The sequence below is a fragment of the Trachinotus anak genome, unplaced genomic scaffold, assembly GCF_046630095.1.
Source record: "Trachinotus anak isolate AG129_WGS33_773 ecotype Australia unplaced genomic scaffold, CSIRO_AGI_Tana_v1 ptg000001l, whole genome shotgun sequence".
Lineage (NCBI taxonomy): Eukaryota > Metazoa > Chordata > Actinopteri > Carangiformes > Carangidae > Trachinotus > Trachinotus anak.
Genome location: NW_027273852.1, coordinates 1,861,387 through 1,876,122, shown reverse-complemented (window position 1 = coordinate 1,876,122; position 14,736 = coordinate 1,861,387). Strand labels below are relative to the sequence as shown.

The following is a 14,736-nucleotide window of genomic DNA, read 5'->3' as shown; positions in this document are numbered from 1 at the left end:
ACAGATTTTATTTGACAGGGACGCTCACACACAGGATCTTTCTTTTTTCTTTACGACATAACCACCCTTTTTAAAGTTCTCCATGAACATTATTGGCATTCATTTTTAGGGTGGACTTCCTTTTTTTTGTCACGCACACTTCCCACCCACGGGCGCAGGTGTGCCTACCTGCGCTGTGGAAGTTTGCAACACGGAAGTCTTTACAGCTGCACCCACAGGGACTGTGGGAGATAAGTCTGATTTAGCTTTTATTCTTTCAGAGAGCCGCTCAGAAGTGAGGTGCAACAAGCAGAACATAAATCTGCACAGGCAGCGGTCGCTAACTTATTTTGGGCTTTTGACGAACCGGGTTCCAGCGGGAGTCCGACCCAATGGCATCCGCCGGACAAACGCATCCAAGCGGCCCGGAGAGCGGAGCGCGGCCCGGTGAGAGCGCGTCTGTCCACGGCAGCACCGAGAAGCTGAGCCCCGCCGCTGTCAATCGCATCCTGATGGAGTTCCTGATCTACTTTGGGAGAGCCGTGGTGTTCTTCTACCCGGTCTACCTGACGGGGTACCTGGGCCTCAGCATCAGCTGGGTGCTGCTGTGCATGGTGATGATCACCTGGTGGAAGAAGAATCGGCAGCTGAAAGACGTCCGCATCGGGACCGCTATTGAATTTGTGGACAATGAAACACATGTGATCGACAAGGAGCTGAAAAGTGCTTTACAAATGGCATCATGGGTATGTATCGCGCTGAAATCTAACACAGGGGCTTCTGCTTGGTAAAAGGCTTAAATGGGGCAAAAGCCTGTAAGGGCGCTTCTGCAGCCAGGCAGGAGAGGGGTCCAGATCAGCAGCACTCCAGCTACCACACAGAGACCAAACCCTGGATGTCAAAGCTGTGTTGTTTTGTTTTTTCTGTGTTTTTTGGTCACTGATATCTGTGTTGGTCAACCTAAACAGCCCCATATCCAGCAAAGTCGTGTAAAACATCCAGAAACAAGCGTCGCTCTGCAGGGCCGGTCACACCCGCTGCACCTCATTTGCATGACATGCCAGCTTTGGGCTGAACCTCCCGTACCCGGGGAGGGACGGGGAGAGCCGGGGAGAGCCGGCCAAATGTGCTGCTGACACCACACCCACTCATGACTCATGTGAGCTCAGAGGGGAATAACATGAAGGAAGAGGAGGAATGTAACTTGTACAGTAGATGTGAACTCAGATCAGATTTGACTGGTGGGGGCCTGGTGTGTGAGACACAGAGATGATGATGGTGACATACTTTACAGTGTTATGGCTTAAAACCTAAAAGTTTTTAATACATGCAGAGTTGCATTTTAAGACTTGCAGAGTTCTGACTTTATCCCACTGAGTAAGTTACTGTCAGCAGAACTCACTGAAGGTCTATTTATTCATTTATTTATCTTTATTTATTCAGGCAGTCTCACTGAGATTTCAATCTCTTTTTCAAGAGAAACCTGAGAACAAGAATCAGTCACAATCCACAGTCAACAACAAAGACAACACAACTACACAACACAAGAAACCAAGAAACGAATAATTAACAATAACAATTACAGTAATCATAAAATGTAACAAATAATAAAGCTTTATCATCTCCAAGGGAAATGTAAGAGTCTAGTTTGAGGGCGGTTTGCAGCTCATTCCCTTTAAATGGTGCATAGTAACTGAGGTTTTGTCTGGATAATGGGTGGACACATCACATCAATGATTCACAGTCTCTGTTACGGTCCACAGTTATGATGCAGCAGAGAAGCCTTGGTAAGCCCAGAAATAACCGCTGTGTTACAATTAAATTTATTTTTTAAAAAAATGTTAATTTGCATCTAACAGAGAGACCTTTTTAATTTGGTAAATTGACTCATTTTACAACATTTTTCAATTTGCATGATGGATAATTAATAATCAAAAACTGAATTATCTACATAATTTGAACAGAATAAGCAATAACTTTATGAACAGCACGATTCTCACCGTCACCGCCTTCAAGTCCAGCTCTGTGATTACTGCTGACTGGAAATTGGACTGAACTAACTGAACTGTCACGTCTCGTTTTTCAGGTCCATTTTCCTGATGTGGAGAAAGTTGACTGGATCAACAAGGTAACAAGTTATTTCTGTTAAAAATAAAGAGTCAGTCCTTATGGGATATCTTTCAGTCTTTACAGATCTAACTTTCCACCCCACATTTGAAGGCTTCATCTGTGTCTGAGTACAACTGTGCTTTGAAAATGGCTTAGAAACAGTTTGATGCATAGTGCTTTTACATATTCAACCAAGCTGTTCTCACACGCTCTGTTTTGCCATGTATCCAGCTCCTGGAGCAGGCGTGGCCTTTCTTTGGGATGTACATGGAAAAGCTCCTCAAAGAAAACATCCAGCCCGCTGTCAGGCTCTCCAGCGGCGCGCTCAAAATGTTCACTTTCACTAAAATCCATTTTGGACACGTAGTGAGTTTAAATTCGTTTACTATTTATATTTTTCCTCTTTTACTCACTTTCACACTCAAAGCCGTTTAAATCCTCCTGAATATTCCTATTTTCAGTTAAATAAATATCCTCCTGGCTGCATGTTTTATAAAGCAGGTAGAAATGACGGCATCACTCCTGTATCTTATAAACACAGGGTGTGGTGTCTTATTAAAGGAGGTTCCTTTAAAATGTTTTCCTAATTCCAGCCTCTCAGGATCACCGGGATCAAAGCCTACACCCATGAAGTGGATCAGAAGGAGGTGGTTCTGGACATGAACCTGTGGTTGGTTGGAGGCATTTTTCTCATCAGAGCTGTGTCTGTCTTATCATCAGGTGTTAAACATGTTTCTGCCCCGCTGTTGCAGCTTCACTGTGAGCAGTAGCCCAGTGGGTGTGCAGGTTGCTTCTCCTCCGCAGTCATTTAGCTCTCACCACCACTGTTCACTTTGCAGTTATGATGGTGACGTGGACATCGACGCTGAGGTGCAGCCGCCAATCGTAGCTGGTGTCAAAGGACTTAAAGTGAGCGTGTCACTCTTCTCTTCTCTCTTATCAGCATCACACTGTATGTGTTTGTTTCTCTTGTAAAAACTGCCCTCAATCCTCCAGCTCAAGGGGACAATCAGGGTCATTTTGGAGCCCCTCATTGGTCAAGTACCACTGGTAGGAGGAGTCACCTTCTTTTTCATTCGGCCCCCGGTGAGTAAATACAGACGTTTCCATTATCATATTGTGAAAGCTTTATGATTATTCATTGTTAAAACTCTAAATAACTTTTTTTCAGACCCTAGAAATCAACTGGACTGGCATGACCAACCTTTTGGACAGTCCTGCCTTCAGGTTAGTTTCCACAGAGCCCTCCAACCTTTTTTTTTTTTATTGGCTTAAGCAGTCTTAATAGTCACCTCAATCTTTCGCTGTTTAGTTATTTGGATGTAAAGCTCTCTCGTCTCATCTGTCCCCTTCCAGTTCGTTGTCTGAGGAGACCATCGTAGACGTCATTTCCTCGTTCATGGTGTTGCCCAACCGCATGTGTTTTCCCCTCGTAGACCAGGTCAAAGTGGACCAGATGAGGTTCCCACTGCCTCGTGTATGTAAGACATGCTTTACCATTTCCGTTTTATGCAGTCACCAACTTCAGTCGCATTACATATGGTAGGACAAAACCCCCTACCAAAATAAAAGTTTATGCTACTTTGACCACTGCAGCCTTTTAAAATATGCTTCGTTTTTATTTTTTATTGATTTATTTTTTTATCACGTGGGATGATGTTCTTAGTTTAAACCCTGCTTCCCTCCTCTGCTCCTCAGGGTGTGGTGAGGGTCCACTTGCTGGAGGCCAGAGACCTGTTGGCTAAGGATACATACATGATGGGTTTGGTGAAAGGCAAATCAGACCCCTACGCAAAACTCAGAGTCGGCAACCGGCATTTCAAAAGCAAGACCATCAAAGAGAATTTGCACCCGAAATGGAATGAGGTGTATGAGGTAGTGTAACACTGACATACTCATGTGAACTTCAGTCATTTTAGTATAAGTATTTTAATTTTTTAATTATGCTTTCAATAATAGGATTACTACTTTATTCAACCAGTGTATGTACGGTATGAACATTTTTTCTCTTACTCTGTAATCCTGCCAAGGGCATAGGTTTGGTCTCAACATTGGCAGGGACACAACAAAACAAGAGGACTTTTTAATGCTGTCAACCAGATTATTTAACAACTTATTTATTTACATATTATCATTTTTGTGTATTCATATTCCCATTAAATTCAGTTTACTACCTATTACTGATGCTCTGGGTGGGGAAAAAGCTCCTGATGCCTCTTTTTTGGTGGCATGATGTACAAAACATGCTGGGATGAACAGAATTCAGTTACGTCCCCTGCAGTTAAGGCAATAGAGGAAGAGGAGGGACATCTGAAAAACAAAAATTTTCACTCATGCTTGAGGTATGGACTGACATGGATAACTCATGGCCTCCTCCTTGTCTGGCAGTAAGTGCTTTATTTGTACATGAAGTGAGCCTCCAGATATTCCCCGCAATCAAATGCCTAAATCAGTCACCTCCAAGACGTAACCTCTGGGAGGGCACATCGGAAATATCTAATGAATTCACTCAAATATTGGTGCTGTCAATATGCAAACCTATGCCCTTGAATCCTGCATTTACTCTGGTATGCTGCTCTGCAAAACAGGCAAACTACTAAAACTCCATTACACATTGTTTGTAAAAAGGCAAAGACAAATCCTTTCTGACTGACAGATTGCAAAGAAAATCACTGTTAGCAACTCATTGTTTGAACGCTGAGGTTTCCACCTATTTTCTTGGAATTTCAGGGGTGATTCTCATCAAATAAGATTATGTTTATTATGTATAATCTTCTAAAGCTTTTCCCTAAATTTTAAATCCAGTATGCTGAGCTGGGCCATGGACCTAGACATCAACTGTCTCATCTGAGAGACTTTTCATAAACACCCAGCTTTTCTTTCTGTGCGCAGTTTGTCATCCATGAAGCCCCAGGGCAAGAGTTGGAGGTGGAGCTATATGATGAGGACACAGATAGAGATGATTTCCTTGGAGGGTAAGACACTGCCTAATAACACGATCGATGCAGTTTGAGTCACACGTATTGTATTCACTATACCACATTCCAGTCATGTCATTTTAACACTCACTGTTTAGTATATTTAATCCTTTACACTGAAACACATATCCCACCCTGGCACTACGTAACAAAACCCAAGGTAAAAAGATTACATTCAAATGTCAAAAATGTATTAATACCATTACTGGCTTGATTACTGTGTAATTATTATTAGATATGACTACCCAAGGAGCAAATAATAAAAATAAACCCACAAATCTTAATAAAGTGACCTAGCATGGTGGCTAAACACATTTTCCACTCATATACTTCCATGTAGGAAGATGACAAAAAACTTTCGGGAATATTTTCCCACTGTATATGTGCTTACAACTTGACTTCAGCTTTCTTGTGTCGAATAGAGTCATCATCCTCCAGTAATCTAATACAGCAACTTTGTCTGTGTGATTTATTGCAATTTGAAAATGAATCTTTGAATTAATGAAACTAGAAACTGTGGTTGAACTTGAGAGTTGGCAAGAACCATAAGCTAAATAATGTCTTCATGTGATGGGTCAACATTAATTCAAAATAGTTATTTGATAAAAAATACTATATTGCAGTATTTAATTTATACAAACATTGTTTTTACAGAATATAACTGAGTGGTGAAGTATACTGAGGCAAAAGTATATAGTTTGCTCACTTCTGGTGTTAGTGCTGAAAATATTAGTTTTTATTGTTAGTGGTATAAGGTTTTCACTCGCTGACATCATCATATTTCATTATGAAACATTGCCTTTCTGCATTAGGTATCACCTTGATTTCGGAGTGGTGAAGAGGGAGAAAGAAATGGATCAGGTGAGCTTTTATTTAATGTTGTGGTTACACTAAATGAAGTTAGTTGTCTCTTGTTTGTACAGTCTCTCTTCTACTGCAGGAAAAAAAAGTGGTATTCACAGGATAGTACAGAGAACTGTTTCCTGTTTTGATTGCCTTCAAAATAAATTGACACTTTGCATCAATAAAATTTCTAAAATGGAAAAAAAACTCCCAGATGCCGCTGTATTTGTAACCATTTTCACCAGTTTTCCATCTAAATTAAGTCTTAATATGAATGTCATGTTGATAAATGAATCTCTCTCACTGTTATAGTGGTTTCCGCTGGAAGGGGTCCAGCATGGAGAAGTTCATCTCAAGCTCCAGTGGCTTTCCCTGAATACTGACTCCAGCCTGCTGAATCAGGTGCAGTAGCCCCGTCTTTGCTTACATCTTATCTTATTCAACTTGACAGTCTCCTGGCCACCGCTCTTAACTGTTGGTTGCTCCTGTGTGTGACTGAGTTACCGTCAGTTGTGTGAATTACGTATTGCTCCCTCCCTTGACTCTCTTCCAGTCTGCCGATGGCCTTGCTTGTGCGATGCTTGCGGTGTATCTGGACAATGCCTCAAACATACCAGTAAGTGGCTTCTAACAGGGAGCGTTGCTGTTGAGAGCTGATGATGCAACATGGATTAAGGTATGTGCTGATGTGCATTTTTGTGGTTGTCCCCAGAAAGACCACAAGGAGATCGCTGAGCATCACAAACATGGGAAGCACTCAAAGGAAGTTCGGGTAAGACAAGATTGGGATGGGAACGGGAAAGTGGTACATATATATATATATATATATATATATATATATATATATATATATATATATATATAATTGTTAAGAATAGAAATAGACTTTGGTATGCTGTTTTCTTTGTCATAGGAACCTGAGAATAACATTGCATTACATATATATATACACAATCAATATGAATGCACATTTGATTTCTTATCAATCCAATGATCTTGATAACATGTTTTGAATTGGTGGTGATTTTACATTATTTTCTTCTCCAATACCAACATAACTGTTTCCACAAGAACCAAACTGTTTCAAAGACATTAGTCTGTACTTGATTTAACACCAGAATATGAGAACACATAATCCAGGGATCTTTGGTATGCAGAGGCCCAACCCCTCTTCCAACAGAACCTGTTCATATAAAGGTTTTATCTCTTGACATTCCCCATATGGTGTGGAGGAAACTTCACTTGTGTTCTCTTACATCTACAGCACACACAATCTCCCTTTTAAAAAAACGTTTCTGTTGCATAATGGGCTGCAGATGGACATATGCATTATGGGTTGTCAAATGCTTTTTAGACATCTGCTGTAATATGAAAATTTCTGTTTCTTTTTTATTTCTCATGAGCAATTATACGTGAAAAGTGTAGTATGTTAGAAAAATACAGCAACTCTGTATTTGAATCGGTAGCTCATGTCAAAAGAGGATTGTGTGTTGGATTTAGAGTAAGGACAATATGTGATGGAGAATATTTTATCAATGTTTATTCTTTAAGGGTTAAATGAAGCAGTCAGATAGTTTCCTTTTCACTTTACTACTTAACAGCTGAAGATCCTTTTGTATCTTGATATCAGGCAAAGGCCTGGTCACGTCCCATACTTTCTGCTGGGGCAGAGGTGTATTTGTCCCAGTTCATAGCTGGTATTTCCTGTTTGTCTGGTACATGGCTGTCATTTTATGAGGGTGTGTTATTACCAGCTGATGTTCATGTGGCTAGATTTCCTCCTTTAGCTGAGGCTTGTTCAGGGATTGTTTCAATGCCTATAGAAACACGCGGAGAAGAGCTGATGTGTAAAAGAACATATTTGTGTTGAGGACAGTAGCTAAATAGTCATTAAATCAATACACATATAGGCTGTTTTTTTTTAAGGTCCCATATTGTAACAGTGAGATTTTCATGTCTTTTTCGATTATAAAGCATTCAGGAAACTGAGCCTTAGAAGAAGATGCCTGGATTTCTGTATCTTTGTGATGTCACAACAAGGCAGCCCTCAGCCATGCCACTGTCCAACCTTGCAGGATTTGGTTTCTCTGAGTGTTCACCTGAAATCCGCTTTATATTTATCTTATCACTCAATGAACTCAGAAACTCTCTTCTGACCTTTTGTTACTAGACACCAGAAAAGTGTAAAATATGGGACCTTTAAATTCTATCTATCTGGTCATTTAAGCAGTGCTCAACAAATTGTGAAAGCTATTAGAAAGAAAACTGTGTTCCATCCTGTTTAACAAACCTACTTCATTTCAAGGTGTCCTAATTTGACCTGTGAACAGAGACCATTGCCTCTGAAAGCCCTCTGCTGGCCACTGTGTCAAAATACACTCTCCAAAGTGAGAAATGAAGTGTTTTAGGTTTCACTATCCTGGAATGTTAAAATGACACTCAGCCACACCCGTGCTAGCTGTGCAGCATTCAAACCAGTCGCATTCAGTCATAATGAAAGGCTGCGTAAACATCTGTTTTACGTGTCCCAGATGGTGTGCAGTGTCTGCACTGTATTAGGGAGTGGAATGCAGAACCTACCTGACCTGGAGGGCATCAGACTGCCTGCAAACAGACTCCCAACACCAGCTTGTTGCATGACTAAAAGCAGCATTTTAATGGCAGAATTCTGTGTATTATGGGAAAGAAGCACAGTATGAGAGATGTGATCAAGTAGTTGTAAATTACTATTTTAATTCAGTTCATATTTTCCTGATACACAATGTAACCAAAGCATTCAGATGTTAGCATCTCAAAATGTTATTTATTATACACAGTTTTTGATGATCTAAATCTATTTATCAGTCAGACAAATTCTACCATCATTTTACACTTGATGGATGATCCCAACCTTGTTTCTTCAAACTGCATCAGCACAACAATGACTTAGTTCACTTTTTAAAATCAGTCAGTTTGCTACCTCCCCTGGGTGTATAAACTCAGATATCAGATATTTGTCTATGTTTTCCTGTCAGCAAAAGGAGATAGACATCATACCAACCACTTCTCTATCCTTGTGTCAGATTGTAAACTGTGTTCTTAATATTGAGACTGACAGAAACACAGACTCGATGAAGCAGTGATAATAGATTTTCAGAATTTGCCTCACTCATTTGTTTTCAGCTCACAAGGAAAACTGCCAACCCCAACTCCTTTGTGGAATTTTCCATCGGTGAGGAAGTTCAGAAAAGCAAGGTACTCCTCTCACTTCATCACATTCAGCACTATTTTCTCTTCAGTTCACTAAAGTAATAGTCATATTTGTTCATTACTAAACAAGAAAGCGGGAATGTCACTGACAGATTGAAATGCTTTACTCCAAGATGACATGTCTGAGGTGTAAAGATGTGTCAGCACCTAACGCTATAGTTGTCTGTCTAGTTGCAACAAAAACAACTCATTATCTTCTTTCCACAGATTATCTTTGCATCCAAAGACCCGGTGTGGGAGGAGGGCTTCACCTTCTTTGTGCATAATGTTCAAACACAGCAGCTCAGTGTTAAGGTTTGTTATATATTGCTGCATACACAGCATACAGATGATTTCTAAGTACCTCCACTGTGTCTTAAAACATTGTAAAACACTTTACACATAAATTAATCTCCAGCATGGTCATCGTCAGTGTTTAAAATCTCTCAGATCTGAGCTGAGGAGAACTGCTGTGAAAGCATCACTATGTATGTAGCTGGACAGTAGTCAGACCCCAAAATAATCTATCAATATGATAATAAAGTTGTTCCAATCCTAATACTACATTTACATTTACTCATTTGGCAGATGCTTTTATCCAAAGTGACTTACAAGTGAAACTAGTATCAGAAATGCCTCAAATACTTCCTAAGTAATGGCACTGAGTAACAGTGAGTACGCGAGCCCATGAACCAATCCAATACCACATAACTTATAAATAATTTTTATAGTTTTACACTCGGACAAAACAGCAGTTTTCCCGGAAATCATCTTCTCTGCTCTAAAACAGTAGCTTACACAGGAAGTTTGGTTGTGCAGCCAGTGGCAACTACTGTTTTAGAGCAGCGAAGAATTGATTGCTGGCAAATAGTGTAACGTTAGTCATGTCAGCAATATGCTGCATTGGAAAGTCCCACCAGTAAAAAGGCAACATGTACAGTAGGTGAATCTTTAATCTTGAGGGGTGGCATAATTGACAGTCAAATCAGATGATAAAAGATAGATTTTATGGCATTCATGTATTTGTTCATGTTTACAAAGGGTTTAACCTGAGCCATGCCATACAACACTGAAAACCATCATATCACATACAGGGTTAGTAGTTTACAGCTGGTAATGTTATTTTAATGCATTGGTATTGGATCATTACTTGGTATTGGCTGATAAGCAAGTTTAGGTATCGGAATCAATATCGGGAAGGAAAAAAAGTTTTTGGAACATCTCTAATCATAAGTTTGTACGTAACAAAGCTGGCATTACTAGATGAAGGCTTCAAACCTTAATCGGCATCTCCACATTAAGAAATCATGGAGTTTTTTCCTGTACCTTTTTAAACTTTAATTTATTCACTGCTTCAGTATCTTTATGTCTGTGTTTGTGTGGTTCAGGTCAAAGAGCATGAGAAGAAGACTCTGCTTGGCTCTCTGAACTTGCCCCTGAGTCGTCTCCTCAACACCTCCAACATGACCCTGGACCAGCGCTTCCCGCTGGAGCGCTCCGGAGCAAACAGCCAGATCAAGCTAAAGGCCACTCTCAGGGTGGGTACATAGAAACTCATTCTCATACCAAAACAACATTCAGCTGCTTTCTGTTCAAAGCTAATCATCTCTTTCATTTGAAGTTAGTTTCCCTTTTGCTGTTATCCGTTTCTAGCGGATATAAGTCAGATGTTATTTAATCAAGCGTTCATGAGAACTTGCAAGTGAGCACTATTGCATTCATCTTTTTACATTTACCATTTTCTCAATCCCACGCTAGATTCTTACTTTGGAAAAGCCTCCACCCAAGATTATCCTCAATCCTCCACAAGCCACACAACAAAAACCACAGACCAACCAAGGAAGTAATGGCTCTGTATCCAATCCCTCCATTGCTACGTCCTCCTCTTCAGCACTTCCCTCCAACAACACACCTGCTACCCAAGCTTCATCTCAAAATTTGGCAGCTGATTCCAAGAATGGCTTTAATGAAGGTTATTTAACTCACCGCCGTGGTTCCTTCCTGGCTAATGAAACGTGGCGGACATCTTCTTCCACGTCAAACATGCGTCGGTACGACTCCCACAGCCTGCTGTCGGACAACTCCATTGCTTCGTCACGTTTTGACCTCTCAGAGGGAGCCTCATATCCAGAGTGAGTCTAGAGCTTGGTTCTGTATGCATCCACACATCTTTTTCAGGCGTATAGTGTGCTGACTTCTCACCTTTCCACGTCATGTTCTGAACTCTATGTATTTTAGCAACCGGAATAAAATTAATAAAAGTGTGATTGAAGAAATGTTTTTTAATCAATGCAGGGCCCTTAGGAAACATCAGGGTTCATTTGGGGAGATCCACCTGACTGTACGCTATGCCAACCTGAGGAACAAACTCATCATTGTGGTTAACGCTTGCAGGTACAGTAGAGGTTTCTGTTCATCTACTTCCAAGCTGCATGGAGAAAGGAAAAAGTCAAAACTCCAGGAACACTTGCAGCATACAGAAGAACTTTACTATTACACCTACATGATGAAGGCCACAAGCTGAAACATGTCACACTAATAACAAAGTTCTTCCGCATACTGCAAGTGTTGCTGGAATTTTGACATCTATTGTTTGCAGGTGCACCAGAAAAAGCGAGCCTCTCTAGTGCTGCCCAACAGCACTAATACTGACTAGAAACTTACTCAACCTTTAATGAAATGCACATGCATAGAGTAGCTAAGCCTAGCCTAACTTCTTTGTCAGCAGCTGGTAGAATAAAAAAAATACTTTTATGGTGTGAATTGTTGGATGCCATTATTCTGTATTTACTTGGTTTGAAACCAACATAACAAAACAAGAGATTTTCTGTCACTCATTGTGTGTACCTGTTGCCAACAGGAACTTATTCCCCTGCAGTGACAATGGCACAGACTCTTATGTCCGCCTATATTTGCTGCCTGACCAAACCTGGAGACACCGCAAGAAGACACAGGTCAAGAAGAGGACGGTCAATCCTGTCTTCAATGACAAGTACGCTCATTTTCATCACTTCAGTTCTGATCATCAAACTCATGTAGATTCTGTGTTTTTAAAGGCTCAGAGGTTGAGAATAAGCCTGGCCCTCTTTCTGCCAACTCTCTTTCATCACAGGTTTGAGTTTGATGTGTCACTTGAGGAGGCGCAAACGAGGAAGCTGGATGTGGCGGTGAAAAACAACAAAATGTTCCTCACACGGGAGAGGAAGGACATTGGCATGGTAGTTACTGCAGCTTGTGTTCGACCGTGTCCTTTTATTCCTCACACATGCTTTAAAAGGCAGTTTTTAATTTGTAAGACACTGTCATTGTTGAGACAAATATACAGCCGCTACATCTCCAGATTCATTAGGGTTCAATGACGTCAATGTTTTCTTTTCATATATAAAGTGCAGAACCAGTGTCCTGACTGTTGTGGTTGTCACACTTTTGGAGTTTGCTGCTCAGTCTGGATATTTGACAGAATTTTCAACTTCTGCTTCTGTCCACAGGTGATGATAAATCTTTCAGAGTTGGATCTGGTCAAAGGCTCCACAGAATGGTATGGTCCAGAGTTTTCTACTTTTTCATGATTTGGATGAAACAGTAGATTACAGAGGTGTGAGATTTAAGTCAAATGACTTAAGTCATACTAAGTCACAAATTAGAGGACTTGAGACTTGCTCAACCAACATTGATAAAACACTTGACTTGGCTTTTGACTCAGTATCATGACTCGAGACTTGAGACCTTGCATTATTTTAGATGACATGATCGGGTGATTTCTAGTGCCATGACCTGGCAACCTACGAGGATGGAGCAGACCAGCAGAGACCAATGCACAAGGCAGCTATTATGGGGAGGGGTTATCTTCAGAAATACTGAGATTTGGATTGCGGGACTTTGTTCTACGCTCAGGACACTGTCACTCCACTATATCTTTTACATAGAAAATAGTTGTTTACAGCTACATTATTTAAAATCTTGTTTAATCTTGTTTACAGAACCTTGAACTGGTTATGTGCTGGGCTATTATATAAGTCTGGTTGCAAAGGCCCTCTCTGATGAGCAGTAATGATGTATGGAAATGTATGTGAGGAAACAAATGGTAAAAGTATAAGAATATGTCACATCTCTTTCCCCTTAAGGTATGAGCTCACACTGCCCGGGCTGAAGAAATCCAGCTAGCAGGTGGAACTATGAAGAGCAGCCTCCCAGTCACTGCAAATACTTGCAGAATTGCATATTCATTTGTCTGCCTTATCATCTCCGGTCAGATTCTGGTTTTCCAAACGCAGCACTAAACTCATCTCAGGTAGTGGACATGCTTGGTGTTTATATGTCAAAGTGTGTATAGTCAGAAGCACATACTGTACAGATATGTTCCAAACCCCAGTCCTACTTCAGGTTTTACTGGGAATAATTGATTCAAGTGCATCTCAGCTCACTTATGTATATCTGACATGATTTTAAAATATATTTAGATTTGAATATACTGTTCTAAATGATCTTGAGCAGACAGACAGACAGACAGTTACAAAAAGGACTGTTAAACATACTTGGGTATGGCAGATAATGTTAGCATAAGCATTTCTAAGTATTATTTTGGTTTACAGGTAGAAATCAAATGATTCTGAACAACAATGCTATTACTAAACATTTTTTTTTCTCCATACAAAGAATGTAATTCATCAGAAAATGTTTGTATTTCTACTCTATTGATAAACAAGGTGTATATTTTGGATTGATATTTTTTTGTGAGAGGTTTGGTTTTTGAGTTGATCTAAGCCAAAGTTATCCTTTTGTATTTTAATGTAAATAGCTGTATTTACAGTTTTATGTAATATATTAAGGGGAATAAGGTAAAGAAAATGTGTTTGTTGCAACAGTCCATGAGAGTCATTGCATGGTGAGGAAGGGTTACATGCCTAAATACAAACTGACACCGATATATTCACAGCTGAAAGGTGTGGCGTGTGGGCAGCTGAGCTGTTCTACTGGAGCAGTAGGTTCATTTGAAGTGAAACTGCACCCAAGCAAGGCACACTGAGATACAATCCTTACTCAAGTGCAGCAGTGTGGCCAATGTTACTGAAGGAAGTAAAGAGTACATCTATTAAACCACCTGATCTTTGAGTCATCTTCAGTTTCAATATTTAAAATACATTCACTCCACTTTTATGAGTAGTTTACACGTGTTTCCAGGAAAAAGGATTGTACAAGTTGATTAACAAGCTTGTATATCCCCCGTTTCATTATTGTTTTGGTTTTGAGATGGTTTTCTGTAGAATTTAACTTGAAGACCATATAAATACATTAAGACATGGAAAAATTATTTGTTAGAACCATCATCTCGATACATCTCCATAGGTCTATATGTAAAAAATGTTGTTGACAACTAAGTGTGAAACGTTAAGCCAAAGATTTCAGTCTTAATCCTGAGCTGTTTATCTCTTGTCCATTTAAATTATTCGGTTGCTGGGAAATTTATGAAAACTTTCCAATTCTGATGTTTTTCGGTTGACACTCTCATTGACTGTAAAAGTTGTTTTCAGCTAACATTTTTCTGACAAATAAATGCCTTGAAGCAAATACATACAGATTTTTCACTTTGAATATGAGT

The 14,736-nt window shown here is 40.0% G+C and overlaps 1 protein-coding gene across 2 annotated transcripts; it reads left to right on the top strand.

Moving 5' to 3' along the window:
- On the top strand, window positions 1-14,709 carry esyt3 (extended synaptotagmin-like protein 3). Of its 2 annotated transcripts, XR_011692518.1 has the most exons (24): window positions 1-725; window positions 2,066-2,107; window positions 2,320-2,454; window positions 2,682-2,758; window positions 2,928-2,997; window positions 3,085-3,174; window positions 3,260-3,315; window positions 3,445-3,565; window positions 3,787-3,963; window positions 4,981-5,063; window positions 5,879-5,927; window positions 6,222-6,311; window positions 6,463-6,525; window positions 6,622-6,681; window positions 9,072-9,143; window positions 9,366-9,452; window positions 10,526-10,675; window positions 10,896-11,269; window positions 11,433-11,531; window positions 11,998-12,129; window positions 12,250-12,355; window positions 12,626-12,675; window positions 13,262-13,813; window positions 13,844-14,709. XR_011692518.1 is itself a non-coding variant. In XM_071487852.1 (23 exons), the coding sequence occupies exons 1-23, from the start codon at window positions 372-374 to the stop codon at window positions 13,299-13,301; spliced, it is 2,577 nt and encodes an 858-aa protein (XP_071343953.1). In that variant the 5' UTR covers window positions 1-371; the 3' UTR covers window positions 13,302-14,709. The 2 variants fall into 2 exon arrangements, 1 of the variants encoding a protein (XP_071343953.1); XM_071487852.1 differs by having other exon boundaries at window positions 13,262-14,709.
- Window positions 14,710-14,736: the final 27 nt, after the last annotated feature.